Here is a 19,146-nt window from a genome sequence, read left to right as displayed (position 1 = left end):
CCTGGGTATCTTTAATATCAGGTCTGGGTTTCTTTAATATCAGGTCTGGGTATCTTTAATATCAGGTCTGGGTTTCTTTAATATCAGGCCTGGGTATCTTTAATATCAGGTATGGGTTTCTTTAATATCAGATCTGGGTATCTTTAATATCAGGTCTGGGTTTCTTTAATATCAGTTCTGGGTATCTTTAATATCAGGTCTGGGTTTCTTTAATATCAGGTCTCGGTATCTTTAATATCAGGTCTGGGTATCTTTAATATCAGGTCTGGGTTTCGTACACAATTCAGTAACCTCCAGACAATCATGTTCAACTTCTTTCAGATTCTCAATTTCAACATTGTCAGATGGGAGTAAGGTTACTGGGTTAAGCCCAGTACATCTTTTCGGGGTCTTCAGGCACGCAGCTGAGGGCAGGTTGCTGGCGACCCAAGGAGAGAACAAATAATTCACCTTTGGTGGAGGCTTGTGCGTTCCTAGGATGCCTATACTCTACTATGGGTTGGGCGACTGATTGACCAACCGACGTTGACAAGTAGTCTTCATTCAGTAAGTGACTGTTCAGCACTTGCTTTCATTTTTTAGAATAGGAGAAGTAGTGTTCACGGTCCTGATGAAGCATCATGGGATCACTTGTTGACCATCAAGATGCGAAACATGTTGACCATTTTACTCTAGGATTAGGTACACTACCTTTTTCCTCCGTGTAGAGTGTAGCGGGACATTATCCCCGTAGTCACTCCCTTTGTTTATCTTTTAATCTTAGCTTGGACCTTTTTCTGATTCATTAAAGTGATGTTTAAAGGCTCAGAGCTAATTTTAATTTCTTCAGTCTTTCCTACACTGTTTTTTCTTTAGTCAGTATTTGCTCCAGACCCTATTCAACTTTTGCATACATTCCTCGGTACTGTACCATCCCTATAATAAAGGGTGGTCCGCCAGACATTGCAGCACCGGTCTGACGAGGAGACTGCCCAGTGATGAAACTTGGCATCCCTTTGGGTGTTTGAGGGCTCTCCTGATATCACTGTCTCATTCTGACCCTGCATCACTATATTATCTTTTGGAACAGTGTACCATTTCTATTTTTCAGTGAACCTCGGGAGACTGTACACTGGACCATCAACCTCCCAGTCCCTTTTCTTTTTTTGTGAAACATCTTTTCAAGGTAACATTTGGGGAGCCCAATATTATCAGCTCATACTTAGTAAGCCTTTTATTTGTCGGATACTGGGTTTTAGTCCCGGTAAGACAGAGTGAGGGACCAAAACAGTTAAAGGATGTCCCATCACGAAAGCTTCACACTGGGATAGTGACAAACCAGCCGCTGCCACTGCTCGCAAACAGCCAGGTAAAGCTGCTGCGACTGGATCTCAAGAAGCAGACAAATATGCTACAGGGCGCTTTACGCCATCATGTACCTGTATAAGAACAGAAATAGCACATAAGTGTCTTTCATGACAAAACAATATAAATTGTTTTGTGTAGTCAGGCATTCCCAAAGCTGGTGCTCTGCACAAACTCTCGCTCAACTTGGTAAAATCTTTCATGCGAGCTTCGTCAAAAGGAACCAACATCCTGACATCTCTTTGTCTTACTGGAGGATTAATTTGCTAATTAGGATTACATGGACTGTTCGACGCTTCTTTTAGAACTCCCTGCTTCACAAAATCTTCAATAACAGGAATTACTCCTTCAAATACATCTGGTGCCGTATGATACCGCCGTATCCATGGAAAAACGACATTAGGTTTGACTGTCTCTTTAACTGGTTCAACTCCTTTGACCAGACCTTTTCCATAAAAATCCCAAACTTTTAAATTAACTGTATTCTGTAAATCAGTCTGCAGGTCTTTTACTGTGAAAGCAGGGTAGAAACTAATCAGTGGAAACTCGTCATTCACTGAATCACATTCAGTTTGCATAGATGAATCATCATTACTATTCGTCTGAATAACAATTCCATCATTTGAACAGGTAATCAAACATTTTGTTTTGCACAATAGATCTTTTCCTAACAAGCAAACTGGACTCGAGTCGCAAACTACAAATTTGTGTAGCCCTTCAAAGTTTCCAATTTTAATAGGGACTGGTTCAGTAACCGGGTTTGTCAGAAACTGATTTGCAACTCCTACAATTTGGATTGTTTTCCCAGAAAGTGGCACATTAGGAACCTCTGATGTTCTCACTGGTGAGCATGTAGCTCCTGTCTCAACTATGAATGAGACATCATGACCCATTACCTTTCCATTTACATAAGTACCCTTTTGATCCACTTCTAACGAAACTTCTTCTTCATCCGAACTTTCACTCTGACCCATCATTCCATCACTCATCACGTCATCATTCGATTGATCCTCACTGTGAAGTGCGAACTGTTGAACTGTATGACGACTGTGATTTAACCTTTGACCTGTGTTCTGCCGAGGAAGCATCATCTGCTGCTGTACCACTGCAGCTTGAGGTATTTGCATGTGTTGCTTTGGTACCATTTGTACCTGAGGTTGAATTAACCATGACTGGACTGTGGCACATGAAAACATGGCATTTGTATTTGCTGCATTGGTTGAGAACTTTGCATTTGCTGAGGAATCTGCACCTGATTATTTTCAACATTCATGCTAGGACCCCTCATTCCCAGACCTCTCGAAGTTGGAAACTGATTATTTTCATTCATCTGGGTAACCGGGAATTCTTGTACCCACTTTGGACGCTCACGCTTCCAATGCCCCAAAAAAACGCAACTGTGACAAGGTACCATCCTTTTCATTGCCTGCATATCACCTGAATTGACCATCACATTCGAATCGACGCGATTACCACCTTCATTCCTTGATTCTGAAACAACATGTTTCCCTGTTGCTGAGTTTAGATTCTTTCCCTGCATCCCTGATTGTGCTGCTTTAATCTGCATCACCATCGCTTTTTACTTCAATTTCTTCTGCTTCATTTCAGTCTCATCACTACAGTATTTCGCAAACTGTAACAATTCATCAATTGGCTTTGCTTGCCAACAAATCAAATGACTCTTAAGCATCTGTCCAATTTCAGGTCTCAAACCTTCAACAAATCTAAACACAAAATGAATCATGTCTTTCGGCTCAATTGTGTCTGTACAACTGTAATGTTTATACGCTTGCAGCAATCTCTCGTAGTATGCATGCATTGACTATTTTGCTTCCTGTGCTGTCCTATCAGTTCTCTGCCAATCAATACTTTTGGGTGAAATTCTTGTTTACAAAAATTCGATCACTTTGTAATAGTACTTCATTACATCAGGCGATGGTGCACCTGTAACTGGATCTCGTGGAGGCTCTCTTGTTGACCAGTCTACACTCCTCTTGCATTCGACCCATAAATCAGGTGGTACCACTATTTCTAACAGGATATTCAGGTCTTCCCACAGGCATTTTGCAAGCTTGACAAACCTATCTGTTTGCTGGTGCCATTCCACTGGTTTCTCTCTCAATCTCGGGTAGTCAAATGTAAATGGCAAATTATCACCGCTGCTCCAAGGGACATGCACACAATTCCCTCCTGGAATTTCTCCCATTGGAAATACTTTCAATGTATTATCAGTCTGCTGTATTAATATTCAAATTCTCAAACTTATTTTTCTTCTGATCTCTATTTTCCCACTTATCTAATGCTCACCATAATTGAATATTCTGAATTAATTCTTTAAGATGAATCTTCATTCCTGGTATTCTCATGTTCTCAAAATCTTTTGAATCAGATTCTAATCTGTCACTTCTTCTTAGTTGCTTTGTTTTCTCAAGATCTATGTCATATTTCTCTGCAAGATCTGCTTATTTCTGGTGTACCAGTCCTGCTCTGTGTGCAACAATTTTACATGTGAAGCGTAACTCATCCTCATTATACAAATCTATTTTATTTACATCAATTGTTCCCTCAATTATTTCATTTATTTCTAATTTAAGCATTGCCAGGTTTAATGAATTTTCCCTCTCAGTATTTGCCTTTGTCTTCGTTCTACTCATCTTTCTTAGCCAGTCTGTTAACTGCTGAGCTGTGATACCTGGTAATAAAACATTATTATTTACGTTGTGTACGTTAATATTTACATTTGGTATGCCCTGTGGAGTAATCCGCGGAGTCTCTGGAATCTGTGAAGTTCTGGAATAACTCAAATCAATTAGTGGACATGTCTTGTCAAACGTCTGGTTCTTTGGAGTCATGACTCCCGTATGAACATTTAATCTCTCCATTTCTGCATTTGAATTGAAAACATTCAGTACAGTATTCTCATTATTTCCCTGGGTAAACATTGGCGCAACAGGCCCAATATTAACAGGTACTGTCAATGCTCCTGGACTTGTCTGAATATTCTGATTTCTTGAGTATATTACTCCTGAATTTTGACCTGTCAAAACTGAGGAACTCGTCTGTGAACCTACATCAGGTGTGTACCCCTGAATATTCTGAACCTGTACTGGAGACGCTAAACTAGGTGTAGACTCCATCTGGACCATCACTGGTCTCTGGTAAGCCTGTGATATCTGTGATGGCTGTCCAATAGGCCCTGTTATACTTGGTGCTGAACTCACAACAGAAACAGGAGGGTAGACTACAGGTGGGGCAGTCTGAATCATAGGGGTCTGAGTAACAGTAATAGCAGGAACATTAGTTGCGACCTGTACTTGACTCTGTGTTGCTACACCTGGAGCTGGAGCGCTTGGATCAGCACTAGTACTTGGACTTATCTCTTGTGCTGCATATGGTGGAGGACGGCTTCTCAGTAACTGCATTAAAAATTCATCATCATCTGATTCATCACCATAAGTCTATGATTTTCGAGCCTCAACTGACTTCAACTCATCTTCTTCAGAACATTCTTTATTTTTCTTTTTAATGTTTTGTTTCAGACCACTCTCTTTCTCTTGTGTAATTGCAGGAAACATTTTAATTCCCTGTAAAGTCTCAGTTCTCCAAACATTTTAGCTCATTGTCCCATCTAGCTTCTGCTAATGTCTTCTCCGCTTTTCTCATTCTTCTCTCAAATATTAATTTCTCTTGTTATCTGGCCACTAATTCCATGTAGCTAAAGCTTCAAAATGTGCTGGAATCGGAGGTGGTTTTAAATCATACAGCACTTTCCTCAAATTCTGTAAAATTAAAAGTTCCATGGACAGGAAACGCTAAACTCCCTTCCTTCTCTGTAATGTTGCATCAATGTTTTAACCATAGACGTGCTCCTGTACCTTTCGCCTTAATTATGAAATATGCTGGAGTACCTTCTGGCAGGCAAATTTCTCCGAGGCTAGGGGGAATATATTCATTTACCCCCTAGCACACTGTTTAACGCTTTGAAAAATATAATTTTTACTCAAATGGTACCCAAAACTACAATTTAAATTCAAAACAAGTAGTAATTCAATAGTCCTTCACAGTTGTCTACCAATCTGTTCACGAGCTCCCTTTCGCCAATCGACCTATCTCAGCATGGACCTACGCAATGTCACTCTTACGCACACGAGCTGACAAAGGGGGTCATTCTAACCCTGGCGGTCCAAGACCGCCAGGGCTAAAATGACGGGGGCACCGCCAACAGGCTGGCGGTGCCCCCGCTGGGCATTCTGACCGCGGCGGTTTGACCGCGGTCAGAAGTGGAAAACCGGCGGTCTCCCGCCGGTTTTCCGCTGCCCATTTGAATCCTCCATGGCTGCGCAGCTCACTGCGCCGCCATGGAGGATTCTGACACCCCATACCGCCATCCTGTTCCTGGCGGTTCGCCCGCCAGGAACAGGATGTCGGTATGGGGTGTCGTGGGGCCCCTGGGGGCCCCTGCAGTGCCCATGCCAATGGCATGGGCACTGCAGGGGCCCCCGTAAGAGGGCCCCACTTTGTTTTTCAGTGTCTGCTTTGCAGACACTGAAATACGCGACGGGTGCCACTGCACCCGTCGCACCTTCCCACTCCGCCGGCTCCATTCAGAGCCAGCGTCCTCGTGGGAAGGTTGTTTTCCTCTGGGCTGGCGGGCGGCCTTTTGGCGGTCGCCCGCCAGCCCAGTGGAAAACCCAGAATCACCGCAGCGGTCTGACGACCGCAGTGCGGTGTTCTGGCGGGGGTACTTTGGCGGGCGGCCTCCGCCGCCCGCCAAGGTAAGAATCACCCCCAAAGTCTTGCGGCTTGTCCTCCTGAAACTCAAATCTCACAAAACTAATGCAAAATATTGCAAGTACTAAGAAAAAATAAACATCAACTTGTCCGCTTGCTACGGGTAGAGGACACAAACACTTCGGAAGCTTCACGGTATTTTCAATTGCGGCATTTAGCTCTGACAACTACTCATTCAACTGCAACTTTCTCTGACTCGCAAGTCAAATTCGACCAGCAAATTGTACCCTTGACCAATACTAGATCCTCCCTGTGCACTCTGGAATCACCAATTTTGGTCAAACTAACACTCCCTTTTAATACTCACTCTAGGAATTTTGTCAATCACGCACGATTGATCTACTAAAACAGACAAGTTACAACAAAAACCCAAGTATCTCATTTACTTGTATCAAAACTTCAGAGTCTTAGACCGCGCAAGGTCCGTACATCAACAACCACGTGGGCAATATTTGAGTACCACACACAAAGGGGGTCATTCTGACCCTGGCGGCCGGTGGCCGCCAGGGCCACCGACCACGGGAGCACCGCCAACAGGCTGGCGGTGCTCCCACGAGCATTCTGACCGCGGCGGTTCAGCCGCGGTCAGAAGCGGCAAGTCGGCGGGCTCCCGCCGACTTACCGCTGCTCGGGGGAATCCTTCATGGCGGCGGAGCGCGCTCTGCCGCCATGAGGATTCTGACCCCCCCTACCGCCATCCTGTTCATGGCGGGAAAGCCGCCATGAACAGGATGGCGGTAGGGGGGGTCGCGGGGCCCCTGGGGGCCCCTGCCGTATAAGAGGGCCCCGCAAAGTATTTCAGTGTCTGCCTTGCAGACACTGAAATACGCGACGGGTGCCACTGCACCCGTCGCACCTTCCCACTCCGCCGGCTCGATTACGAGCCGGCATCCTCGTGGGAAGGGAGTTCCTCCGCCGCCCGCCAGAATCAGAATCACCCCCAAAGTGCCACACACAGTTGAAGTCGACAATTTCCCTACATGCACCCTTTGGAGTACACACACTCCCTAACAAACTACATTGGAGTACGCCAACGCCCTAATTCTCACGAACATCACAATTCACCTATGATTTGCTTAAGCAGTGCGAGTGCAAAACCCTAACCCAATCACAAATTATACTAGGAATGCTGAAAACAACTTTAAAAAAGCATTAGAAAAATCAAATTCCATCCAAACAAGCATTAGCATAATCAAATTTTAAAAAAGCTTGAATTTTTAAACAAGCATTGGTAAAACCAAATCTCAAAATTTTCCCAAATAACATATAATCAATCTCCACCTACTGGGACATAGCCAAACCTCTCCTTATTGAGACATCCTCTGCGGCTACCAAATTCTGTGGGCGTGTCCTACCTTATATTTGTTTTGATCTTTTATTTTATAAATTGTTAAATTAAACTTTATGAGGGTAGATAGTTGGTTACCCTTATGTGTCCCCTTATAAAATAATTTTTCAAAACAAATATAAGGTAGGATGCACCCACAGTACTGCTGATGCTAGCACCCTCAATGTGGAGATTGCCCTAGCACCCTACTGATGCCTCCAGAGGCTGCCCCCTTCATGGTCCAGGTGAACCCTGCTAGGCATGATGCAGAGGCCTCCAGTTCATGGGGCGGCGGTCAGTGCGGCTCCCCCGTTTGGGCAGAGGAGCGTTGCCACCCCACCAGGAGCGGCAGTATCAAAACCTTTTTAAGAAAACAATAATAACCTATGTTTATTATTGTTTTCTTTGAAAGGGTCGGGCAACGGGGGAGCACTTCCCCTTCACAGCACATGTGTGTTTGGCCCGCCATCTCGGGCCGGCCAAACACACATATGCTGTAGGCTCTCTCCAGCCCAGCAACACAGTTACTGGGATGGAGAGAGCCTGCACAGGCTCCCAATCTGCCTTGGGGCCCCTGGCTGGGCGCTCCCAGCCAATCCTGATGCTGCTTTGAGCAGCGTCAGGATTGGCGCAGGGCAGGCTGGGAGCCTGCGTCTGCAGAGGAGCGTCGAGGGACAGAGGAGCGGCAGGGGAGGTAAGTGTTTTTTTTTTTTTAAATAAATTTAACGTTTATTGTCAGTGGTGGGCAGCACTAACACTGGTGAGAAGCACTGTCACCGGTGAGCTGTGCTTTCACTGGTGGGGGGCACTGTCACTGGTGAGAAGCAGTGTCACTGGTGAGAATCACTGTCACTGGTGGGGTGCACTGTCACTGATGAAGAGCATTGTCACTGGTGCAGAGCGCTGTCACTGGTGAGGAGCACTGACACTGGTGAGCTGTGCTTTCACTAGTGGGGAGCACTGTCACTGGTGAGAAGCAGTGTCACTGGTGAGAATCACTGTTACTAGTGGGGAGCACTGTCAATGATGAGGAACACTGTCACTGGTGCAGGGCACTGTCACTGGTGAGCTGTGCTTTCACTGGTGGGGAGCACTGCCACTGGTGAAGAGCATTGTCACTGGTGCAGAACACTGTCACTGGTGGGGAGCACTGACACTGGTGAGCTGTGCTTTCACTGGTGGGGAGCAGTGTCACTGGTGAGAATCACTGTCACTGGTGGGGAGCACTGTCATTGGTGAGGAGCACTGCCAATGGTGGGGAAATTTGACTCTGATGGACAGCTCTCTTGCTGGTGGGCAACGCTGTGACTGGTGAGCAGCATTGTCACTGATAGACAGCGCTCTTACTGGTGGGAAGTAGTGACACCAGTAGGGAGTTCTGTCACTGGTGGTAGGGCAGATCAGTTGTGGCTTGTGCTTTCACTGGTGTGGACCACTATTCATGGTGGCGAGACCCGCCACTAGTGGGGAGTATGCCTACTATTGTAATGTCACTGGGTTGGAGTCCTGCCGCTGGTGCAGAGCAGTGGTACTGGTGGATATATTGTCATTGGAGGGGCACTGTCACTGTGGGGACCGCTGTCACTGCTGGGGACCACTGTCCCTGGTGAGGAGTCCTGCCGCTGGTGCGGAGAAGGTGTACATCTGTGTAATATTGTCAATAGAGGCGAACACTGTTGAGTGGTGAACATGGTCACTACTGGTAAGCACTGTCACTATTGGGGAGTAAGTACCCTTTCTGGTGAGGAGTCCTGCCACTGGTGGGGAGCACTGTCACTGGTGGGAAGTACTGTCACTAGTGGGGAGTAAGTACCTTTCCGGTGAGAGTCCTGCCACTGGTGGGGAGCAGTGTCACTGGTGGGGAGTACTGTCACTAGTGGGGAGTAAGTACCCTTTCCGGTGAGAGTCCTGCCACTGGTGGGGAGAAGTGTCACTGGTGGGGAGCACTGTCACTATTGGGGAGTAAGTACCCTTTCTGGTGAGGAGTCCTGCCGCTGGTGGGGAGCACTGTCACTGGTGGGGAGTACTGTCACTAGTGGGGAGTAAGTACCCTTTCCGGTGAGAGTCCTGCCACTGGTGGGGAGAAGTGTCACTGGTGGGGAGCACTGTCACTATTGGGGAGTAAGTACCCTTTCTGGTGAGGAGTCCTGCCGCTGGTGGGGAGCACTGTCACTGGTGGGGAGTACTGTCACTAGTGGGGACTAAGTACCCTTTCCGGTGAGAGTCCTGCCACTGGTGGGGAGCAGTGTCACTGGTGTGGAGTACTGTCACTAGTGGGGAGTAAGTACGCTTTCCGGTGAGAGTCCTGCCACTGGTGGGGAGCAGTGTCGCTGGTGGGGAGCACTGTCACTATTGGGGAGTAAGTACCCTTTCCAGTGTTACTGGTGGATACTATGGTCAATGGCGGACACACGATTGAAGAGTGGGGAGGCCTGTCACTACTGGTGAACACTGTCACTGGTGGAGGCCGCTCTCACTGTTGGGGACCATTGACAATAGTGGGGGGTCCTCTCATTGTCACTGGCAGGGAACTCTGTGAAGGATTAGTGAGCATTGACGCTTTTGCTGGCAGGAACCTCTTCAGGTGGAGTTTCTCATGCTGTAGTTTTTTAAGCCCAAGTTTCTCATCTTTGGGGTTCTCGGCTGCAGTTTCTCAGACTTTTATTTCTCAAGCTCTAGTTTCTCCTTTTTGGGGTTCTCAGGCTGTAGTTTCCCAGACTTGTATTTCTCAAGCTGGAGTTTCTCTTCTTGGAGGTTCTCAGGCTGAAGTTTCTCAGACTTGTATTTCTCAAGCTCTAGTTTCTCATCTTTGGGGTTCTCAGAATGTAGTTTCTCAGAGTTTTATTTCTCAAGCTCTAGTTTCTTATCTTTGGGGTTCTCAAGTTTAGTTTCTCAGACTAGTATTTCTCAAGCTAGCGTTTTTCACCTTTGGATTTCTCAAGCTGGAGTTTCTCTCACTTGAATTCCTTCATTTCAAATTCCCGGACTTGACTTTCTCAGACTCCAGTTTCTCAGTCTCTGTACTCAGGCTACAGTTTCTCTGGCTGCAATTTCTCAGGCTTTGCATGTTATGGCTCCAGTACCTCAGGCTGGAGTTTCTTGAGTACTTGTTTCTCAGTCTGGAGTTTCTGACTCTTGAGGTTCTCTGGCTTAGTTTTTTTGCCCAAGATTCTCAGGCAGGGGTTTCTCAAGCTATAGTTTTTCAGTCTGGAGTTTAACAGGCTGGGATTTCTAAGACTGACGTTTTGCTGCTCATTATTCCCAGGCTGCGTTTCTTAGGTTCAGGTCTCTCCCATTTACTAGACATATGTTTCTCAAGCTGCAGTTTCTTAGGCTGGAGTTTCTCAGGCTCATGTTTCTCAGGTAGGTGGTTCTAAGGCTAGGGTTTGTCCAGATGCAGTTTCTTAGGCTGAAGTGTCTCATTTTGTACTTGTCCAGACACAGATTCATCGGGCCGGATGTTCTAAGGCTGCTATTTGCATGGGTAGAGTTTCTGGGTCTCCAATTCATCAGAGTTACATTTCTCTGTGTCACTGTTATAAGGATGCAGTTTGTCAGTCTCTAGTTTGTCAGTCTCAACTTTCTCAAGCTTCAGATTCTTTAGCCCAGGTTTTAAGGCTGGAGTGTATCAGACTTGAGTTTGGAGTTTCCCAGATTCAAGTTTCTCAGACTCTGGTTTGTTCGGCTGCAGTTTGTCAGATTCAAGGTTCTCAGACTCTGGTTTATTCGGCTGCAGTTTGTCAGATTCAAGTTTCTCAGACTCTGGCTTGTTCGGCTGCAGTTTGTCAGATTCAAGTTTCTCAGAGCGATGCTTCTTAGACATAAGTTTCCTAGGCTGAAGTTTCTTGAGGTACAGTGATTCACGCTAGAGTTTCTCAGGCTGACTCTTCTACATCTAGGTTTTAGCAAGGTTTCTTAGGCAGAAAGTTCTCATTCAATATTTTCTCAGCCTTGAATTTCTCAGGATGGAGTTTGTATGGTGGAGTTTCTAAAGCTCAAGCTTCTCTGGCTGAAGTTTCTCATGTCGGACATTCTTGGGCTTTAGTTTCTGAGGCTGGATTGTTTTATGCTGGAGTGTCTTGAGCTCCAGTTTCTCTGGAGATTCACAGTTAGAGTTTCTCGTTCTCCAGTTTCTCAGGCTCCCATCTCTCAGGCTCCATTTTCTAAGGATGGAGTTTGTCAATCTGCAGTTTCCTGGGCTCAAGTTTCTTAGGCTATAGTTTCTTAGGCTTAACGTTGTATGGCCGGAGTTTTCTCTGACTTCAGTTTCTCAGGCTCACATTCCTGCCACAAGGTCAGAGAGTCCTTCTGAGAACTCTAGTTCTCTGTTAGACATCTAGGCCTTCTCTGTGCAGAGACAGACGCGGCTACTTACCCTCGTCTCCCCCCATCCCAGGCAGAGTGCTGATCTCTCCAGGGTTGGCCATACTCTAATTCCCCTTCACAGAGTCAGACACAATTTCCTGGAGTCAATTGTAGACAATTACTGTTTGATGCTACAAAGGAGCTGTCCAACACGATCTGACCACGAGCGACTGATGTGCCTCAGGCTGGTTTAAACGACAATAACCACTGACATGAATACAGGTCAAAAGGTTCACAAAGCATTTTATACAGAATCCTCTTCCACGTTGTGATGGCTTCTAGGAGCTGGAGGGTGCGCACACATGCTACCCTAGGGTCTGAAGCATAAAGTGATTTTGGGATCTGCAAAACCTTCCATTCACAAAATCACAGCCTTTGTAACTGCCGGAATCATCAGTTCCAATGCACAAAGGCCATTTTCCTAGTCAGGAAATTATTTCCAACTGATAAAATAGCTATTGACCTGCAATCTGCCTTGCAAAGAGGCAAATTCTGTCTTGCACAGAGGTGGGGTGTGAAAGCACTGTTTAATTTGAGCCAGTGGTTTCTGGCGCTCGGCCCCAACACCTAATTATCAGCACCCGCTCTAGTGACAGTCCACCACATGGTGGCGCTGTCCTTTTAAGTTTGAGATGAGCACAACAAGTGTGTTTAATTATTCAAAACACATAAAGATCGTCTGGATTATATCACTGGCATTCACTTGTTTTTACAAATTAAGCCCTGCGTGAAAGTGACCTCCTATTTGTGAGTCACAGTGCTATGTATCAATGATTTGTGACCGCAATTGTGGTTGTAAACCATTGAAAGGGTACCAGCACCAACTCTGGGTGATAAACAACTTGCAAAGTGGAAGCTGTGCCCTCTGAGGATAGCTTCCACTTTGAAGCGGCTTAAAAGGGACATAGGCTGCTTCTACAAATAAGGGCCCCTTGCAGTATGGCAGTCGGCCCGCCGTCCACCAGAGTCGGGATGTTATTACCTCTGCTACCCTGGCCTGACTACTGCTCACCATATTTTGAGCTATCTGTGCCACGCCAGTGGCTTCTCTGAAGGCACTGAAAGTTTGCTGAAAGCTCGCCATGTTTTAGTTAGCTGCTCAGTGATGGTGTACAAGTTATTTTATTTTATTTTTTTCAGTTCAGGACCATTAGGGTTTCGCTGGGGGTCCCGAATTGGAAAAACACAACAGTACCTCTGCTTTAAATAGAGTGTTATGATGCAACTATATAGACGCCACCAACTCTGTCGGTCTGTCAATGTAGGGTTTCCAGTGGCAAAGCCAGCCGGCATCACCATCAGAAACATGACTGCCGGACTCAAAACAGAGAGTGGGCGATCCATTACTTTGGCAGACAGGGTACTCCACCACGGTTGTGGCCCAGTACACTCTTTGCCAGGCTCTAGATCGGGGTCACCAAGCAGGATATGACACTGGGATAGTATGCAATGATATCTTCAACCACTAACTGCTGCCCCCAGGACGCGTATTGGACATCACCCAATGTGGTATCTCTGCCTCGTAACCTAATTCTACTATCTGTACTTGAGCAAGCTGTGCCCACTTCCATGAGCCATTGGCACAAAAGCCTTTAAATCAATAATTACTCTGTAATGGGAGAGGCACTGTCAGCAACTGTTGTCAATTGCACCCAAACGGTTCTTATAAATAATGTGGATGCACAGCCTTGATTGTCCTGTCCTGGCTGTTCAACTGCACCCCTTAGCAACCATGTCCTCAGCACCCGGATAACCTCTCGGGTGATTAGCCGTGCTCTATAAATCCTGTTTGATTGATTGATTGAAGTTCAAACTTTCTTCAAATATACAAGATCCCTTTAAAAACATCCTTCATTGCTTTTCTCCAAATAAATTGCACTTAAAATGAATAACCAATCAATCAATCAATCAATTTGTAAAGCGCGCTACATATCTGTGAGGGTTTCAAGGCGCTGGGGGAGGGTGGGGAGGGTGCTGCTACTGCTCGAAGAGACATGTCTTGAGGAGTTTTCTGAAGGAAAGAAGGTCCTGGGTCTGTCGTAGATCCGACGGGAGGGTGTTCCAGGTGTTGGCGGCGAGGTACGAGAATGATCTGCTGCCGGAAGATTTGCGCCGGATGCGGTGATGGAGGCGAGGGCGAGGTTTGCGGAGCGGAGATGCTGGGTGGGGGTGTAGAAGCTGAGTCTGTTGTTCAGGTATGTTGGTCCGGTGTTGTGGAGTGCCTTGTGTGCGTGGGTGAGGAGCTTGAAGGTGATCCTCTTGTTGACGGGGAGCCAGTGAAGGTCTCTTAGGTGGGGGGTGATGTGGCAGTGACGAGGGATGTTGAGGATGAGTCGGGCAGAGGCGTTTTGGATGCGTTGGAGGCGTTGTAGGAGTTTGGATGGGATACCGGTGTAGAGGGCGTTGCCGTAGTCAAGTCTGCTGCTGACGAGGGCCTGGGTTACTGTTTTTCTTGTTTCTGTTGGGATCCATTTGTAAACTCTGCGAAGCATGCAGAGGGTGTTGTAGCAGGAGGAGGAGATGGTGCTGACCTGCTTTGACATGGAGAGTGAGGAGTCGAGGGTGAAGCAGAGGTTTCATGCGCTGTCAGAGGGTGTCGGTGGGGGACCCAGCGTGGTTGGCCACCAAGTGTTGTCCCAGGTGGAGGGGGTGCGCCCAAGGATGAGGACCTCTGTTTTGTCCGAGTTCAGTTTTAGCCGGCTGTCTCTCATCCAGTCGGCGATAGCTTTTAGTCCCTCGTGGAGGTTGGTTTTGGCGGTGTGCGGGTCCTTGGTGAGGGAGAGGATGAGTTGGGTGTCGTTGGTGTAGGAGATGGTGTTGAGGTTCTGTTGACGGGCCACAACCCGAACCAAGCCCTTCGCTTTAAGCAGGTACAAGACCACAGACAAATCGAACAAACATACTACAAAACAATACGGAGTCGACATTCAGTTCTATGTTGCATTCACAGGTTTAATGTAGGCTCCTACAGCCCCTGGGGGGAGGGGAGAAGCCAACTTTTCAGGCCCCATTTAGCTCAAGGCCAATGAATAACTGTGAGCTGTTGGACACTCATGAGTACCTCTTCACATTTTGCGAAGGGTTGGGGGGGCAAAGGGGCTGACATCATGTTGCATTACGCCACTGGTTGACATAGTTCATGGCTGAGTGTAATCTGTTTTCTCCTGAGTTTATGTTTTTAGTATGAATACATTCAGTTTGAATGATGTTATGATTGTAATTATGTGTTATTCTGGATAACAGCCCTGAAGAAGATCCATGAGGGGGGACGAAGCGCGTCAGCAGTTCATCTTATGAACAATTTGTTAGGAGAAATTAAAGGAAGGATGCTTTTAAAATAATCACATGTATTTGAAGAAATGAATAAACGCTTTTGAACTCGATGGAACAATCAAGGCTATGCATCAAAGAGTCTTTATGAAAAGACTGATTGGGAACAGAGGCAGCTAACTCCCGACTAAGCCACAAGCTCCCCTTGTGCTGGGTGACCTATCTGCCCCCAGCCACTATCTCCAAGCCACACCTGTGTGGGTGCTGACATGTACCACCCCCTCTGAGCAGGTAGTAACCAACTGATTTGTCTCTGTAATAAGGGAAACCCCAATATTTCTGTGTCCACTTGGTTGTTTCACATTCCAAAGAGACAAAGCTCATAATGACTGGATTTAGGTGCAGGTTAGTGTCTAGAATGGGAGATTCGATCCCCAGATCATCCATGCTAAACCTGACCAACTGCTAATGAGGGCCTAAGTGCCTCTCCTGTGTAAAGCCCCAGAGCCACGGTCCCTTCCGTGCCCCACCTGGCTTCACAAAAGGATCCAGGGTACAGTTCAACACTTGGGACCCTCCGCGCCCTCACTCCATCAGGGACCCCTGGGTACAGTTCGACACATGAGTCCCCCCTCCACGCCCTGACTCCACGATGGGCCCCCAGGGGGACACTTCCACTCATGGACCCTTCCACTGTTAACTTCACCTGGGGCCCACGGTACGTTCCACACATGGGCCCCTCTGCTTCCCAACTCACGAAGGGGCCCTGAGATCCCCGTTCCCTGACTGCACAAATTGCCATGGGACACTGTTCCGCACAAGGTATCCTCCCTGTCCTCCACTCCGAGTACATGAGGGGCCCTAGGGTGCTGTTCCCCACAAGGTACCCCCCGGTGTGTGAGTCCACCGCGTGGTCCTCTACTCCCTGTCTCTACAAGGGGCCGCAGGGGTCTCTTCCACACATGGACCCTTCCCTCCCTGACACTCATTCACAAGGGGCTCTGTGGTAGTGTCCTACCCAGGGTCCCACCCTGACTTCACGAGGGGCCCTGGACCACGTTCCACACGTGGGCCACTCTGTGCCCTGACTCCACAGGCCCACGGAGGGCCACCAGTCACCAGTCGGGTTCCCGACCTGCAGTAGCTTCTTAAAAGTTATCACCCAGCTTTTATGGCATCTCAGGAACCAGCTCTTACCTCCTTCTCGAACCACAGCGCGATCTTCCAGAGGGATTTGGGGGTTCTCGCCACTGCTGCTCCAGTGACCCCTGCCCCTCTTTTCTTGCAGGTTCACCCGTTGCTGCTAAACCGAGAACGGAGAAGCGATTCCAGGGCCAAACTCCTGCGCCGCACCGTGAGCGTCCCCGTGGAGGGGCGGCAGTACCCGGAGCACGGTATGTGTGTATATGTGTGTGTGTATGTTTGTGTGTGTGTGTGTGTATGATGGGGTGGCTCAAGAAGGGACCTGGAGTTCCCTAACCATACAGCGAAACAAGGCTGATGGCCGAGCCCCTTTACACGGTTATGGTACTCCATGGTGACTTGCAATATCCTTATCATGTGTGCATTTGGGTACTTTATTCCATATAATACATGGTCACACCATCACCTTTCCTACAAACCACCTAAAACCTTTGTGCGTAGCTCGTTCAAATTGAAGCGCAAACGTGATTGCAAATGTGAAAAACTAAAATAAAACCTCTAGTGCAAAATTAAATACATCAAGAACCTGATAGATATTTGTTGCAAACAGATATTAGAAACAGTTCAATACAAAAAATACAAAGCTGCAGTAGTTTGGAATATGTAGAAACATGCAGATGTTTCTTCAGAAACATGAAGGTTCAGGCTTTTCTCTATCTGCTTGTCTTTGTAAGCTATTAATATAGACCTGAAGTGTTGCTTGACTTGTCCACCTCAAGCGGTGGGTCATGGGGGAATGGTGGTGCCTGGAGCACGGTACATGCAGAGGGCGTGGAGTGGATCTGGGTGGATGCTGTGTGGGAGGAGTACTTGGATTATTTCATGTGCTGCAGGAACTGGTATAGCAATGGGTTGACTTCTGTGAAGTATGCAAAGCACTTCACTTGCAGTTTTGTCCAAGTGCTATTAATTAGTGGGGGGTTCCTGTCTGTGCAGTCTGAGACCACCTCTGAGCCATGCATCATGCAGCCAACATGCAGCAAACAAACGCTATGTAAAGCAACAGGACCACATAGCACCCAGCTATGTGACAGCACACGGCTAATGCACCAATAAGTACATCACCGAAACAGGGCCAGGCACCACGTAGCCACCATGATAACACGCACCCATCAGGTAAGGCACAGCCACCAGCTAACACAGAGCTAGCAGGCAACACGCAGCCACCAGGTAACATGCAGCTGTTAGGCAACACACAGCTGCCAGGTAACACATAGCTACCAAGTAAAACGCAGCCACCAGTTAAAATGCAGCTACCAGGCAACACATAGCCACGACCTAACACACATTTACCAGGTAGCATGCAACTATGAACCAACACTCAGCCACCAGGTAACACTCAGCTACCAAACAACACACAGCCACCAGGTAACACACATGTCAGGCAAAACATACCCACCACGTAACATACAGCTATCAGGCAACATGCTTCCACCAGTAACACACAGCACTAGGTAACACGCAGCCACAAAGCAACGCACAGTTATCAGGCAACACGCAGCCACTAGGTAACACACAGCCATCAGGTAACACACAGCCATCAGGTAACACACAGCCACCAGGACTCTGGTATCCAACGGATAAGACATAGCCACAGAAATTCAGCCACATCACTGAGCCAGGTAACATACAGCCATAGATAACATGCAGCCACCAGGTAACATGCAGCCACCAGATAACATACTACCACCAGGCAACACATTACTACCAGACAACAAGCATCCACCAGGTAGCACACAGCTATCAAGCAACACACAGCCATAAGGTAACAGTGAGCTACCAGGCAACATACAGCCACCAGGTAGCACACAGCTATCAGGCAACACACAGCCTTAAGGTAACAGTGAGCTACCAGGCAACTTACAGCCACCAGGTAGTACACAGCTATCAGGCAACACACAGCCATAAGGTAACAGTGAGTTACCAGGCAACTTACAGCCACCAGGCAACACACAGCTATAAAGCAACACACAGTCATAAGGTAACAGTTAGCTACCAGGCAACATACAGCCACCAGGTAGCACACAGCTATCAGGCAACACACAGCCATAAGGTAACAGTTAGCTACCAGGCAACTTACAGCCACCAGGCAACACACAGCTATCAAGCAACACACAGCCATAAGGTAACAGTGAGCTACCAGGCAACTTACATCCACCAGGCAACACACAGCTATCAGGCGACACGCAGCCACCAGGTAAGATGAAGCACCAGGAAACAGGCAGACACAAATCAACATACAGCTTATAGGGAACATGCAGCCACCAGGTAACATTCAGCTATCGAGCAGCACACAGCCACCAGGTAACACTCAGCCACCAGCTTACACATAGTGACCTGGTAACACGCAGATATCAGGCAACACACAGCCACTAGGTAACACACAGCACCAGGTAACATGCAGCCACCAAGCAACATGCAGCTATCAGCAACACACAGCCACCAGGTAACACACAGCTGCCAGGCACCACACAGCTACCAGGAAACACACAGCCACCAAGTAACCCACAACTACCAGATAACACACAGCTATCCGGCAACATGTAGGCACCAGGTAACCCACAGCTGCCAGGCAACCCACTGCCACCAGGTAACACACAGCTGCCAGGCACCACACAGCTACCAGGCAACACACCGCCACCAGGTGACATGCAGCTACCAGGTAACACACAGCCACCAGGAAACACACAGCTACCAGGAAACACCCAGCACCAGGTAACATGCAGCCACCAAACAACATGCAGCTATCAGCAACACACAGCCACCAGGTAACACACAGCTGCCAGGCACCACCCAACTACCAGGAAACACACAGCTACCAGGTAACACACAGCCACCAGGCAACA

The 19,146-nt window shown here is 47.5% G+C and overlaps 1 protein-coding gene across 8 annotated transcripts in view; it reads left to right on the top strand.

Moving 5' to 3' along the window:
* The window catches only part of SYNGAP1 (synaptic Ras GTPase activating protein 1), a 738,530-nt gene that overhangs the window by 317,083 nt on the left and 402,301 nt on the right, over positions 1–19,146 (top strand). For all 8 annotated transcript variants that reach the window (XR_011205102.1, XR_011205103.1, XM_069241850.1 and 5 more), the window contains exon 3: positions 16,386–16,491. Coding sequence is in view for 6 of the 8 variants with exons in the window: in XM_069241850.1 (XP_069097951.1) it covers positions 16,386–16,491 (106 nt within the window). In the remaining 2 variants the exon portion in view is untranslated. The remainder of the gene's footprint in view (positions 1–16,385; positions 16,492–19,146) is intronic.

This window comes from Pleurodeles waltl, chromosome 6, assembly GCF_031143425.1.
Source record: "Pleurodeles waltl isolate 20211129_DDA chromosome 6, aPleWal1.hap1.20221129, whole genome shotgun sequence".
NCBI classification, from domain to species: Eukaryota; Metazoa; Chordata; class Amphibia; order Caudata; family Salamandridae; genus Pleurodeles; species Pleurodeles waltl.
The sequence above is the reverse complement of the archived record's forward strand: the minus strand, read 5'-3'. Positions and strand labels throughout refer to the sequence as shown.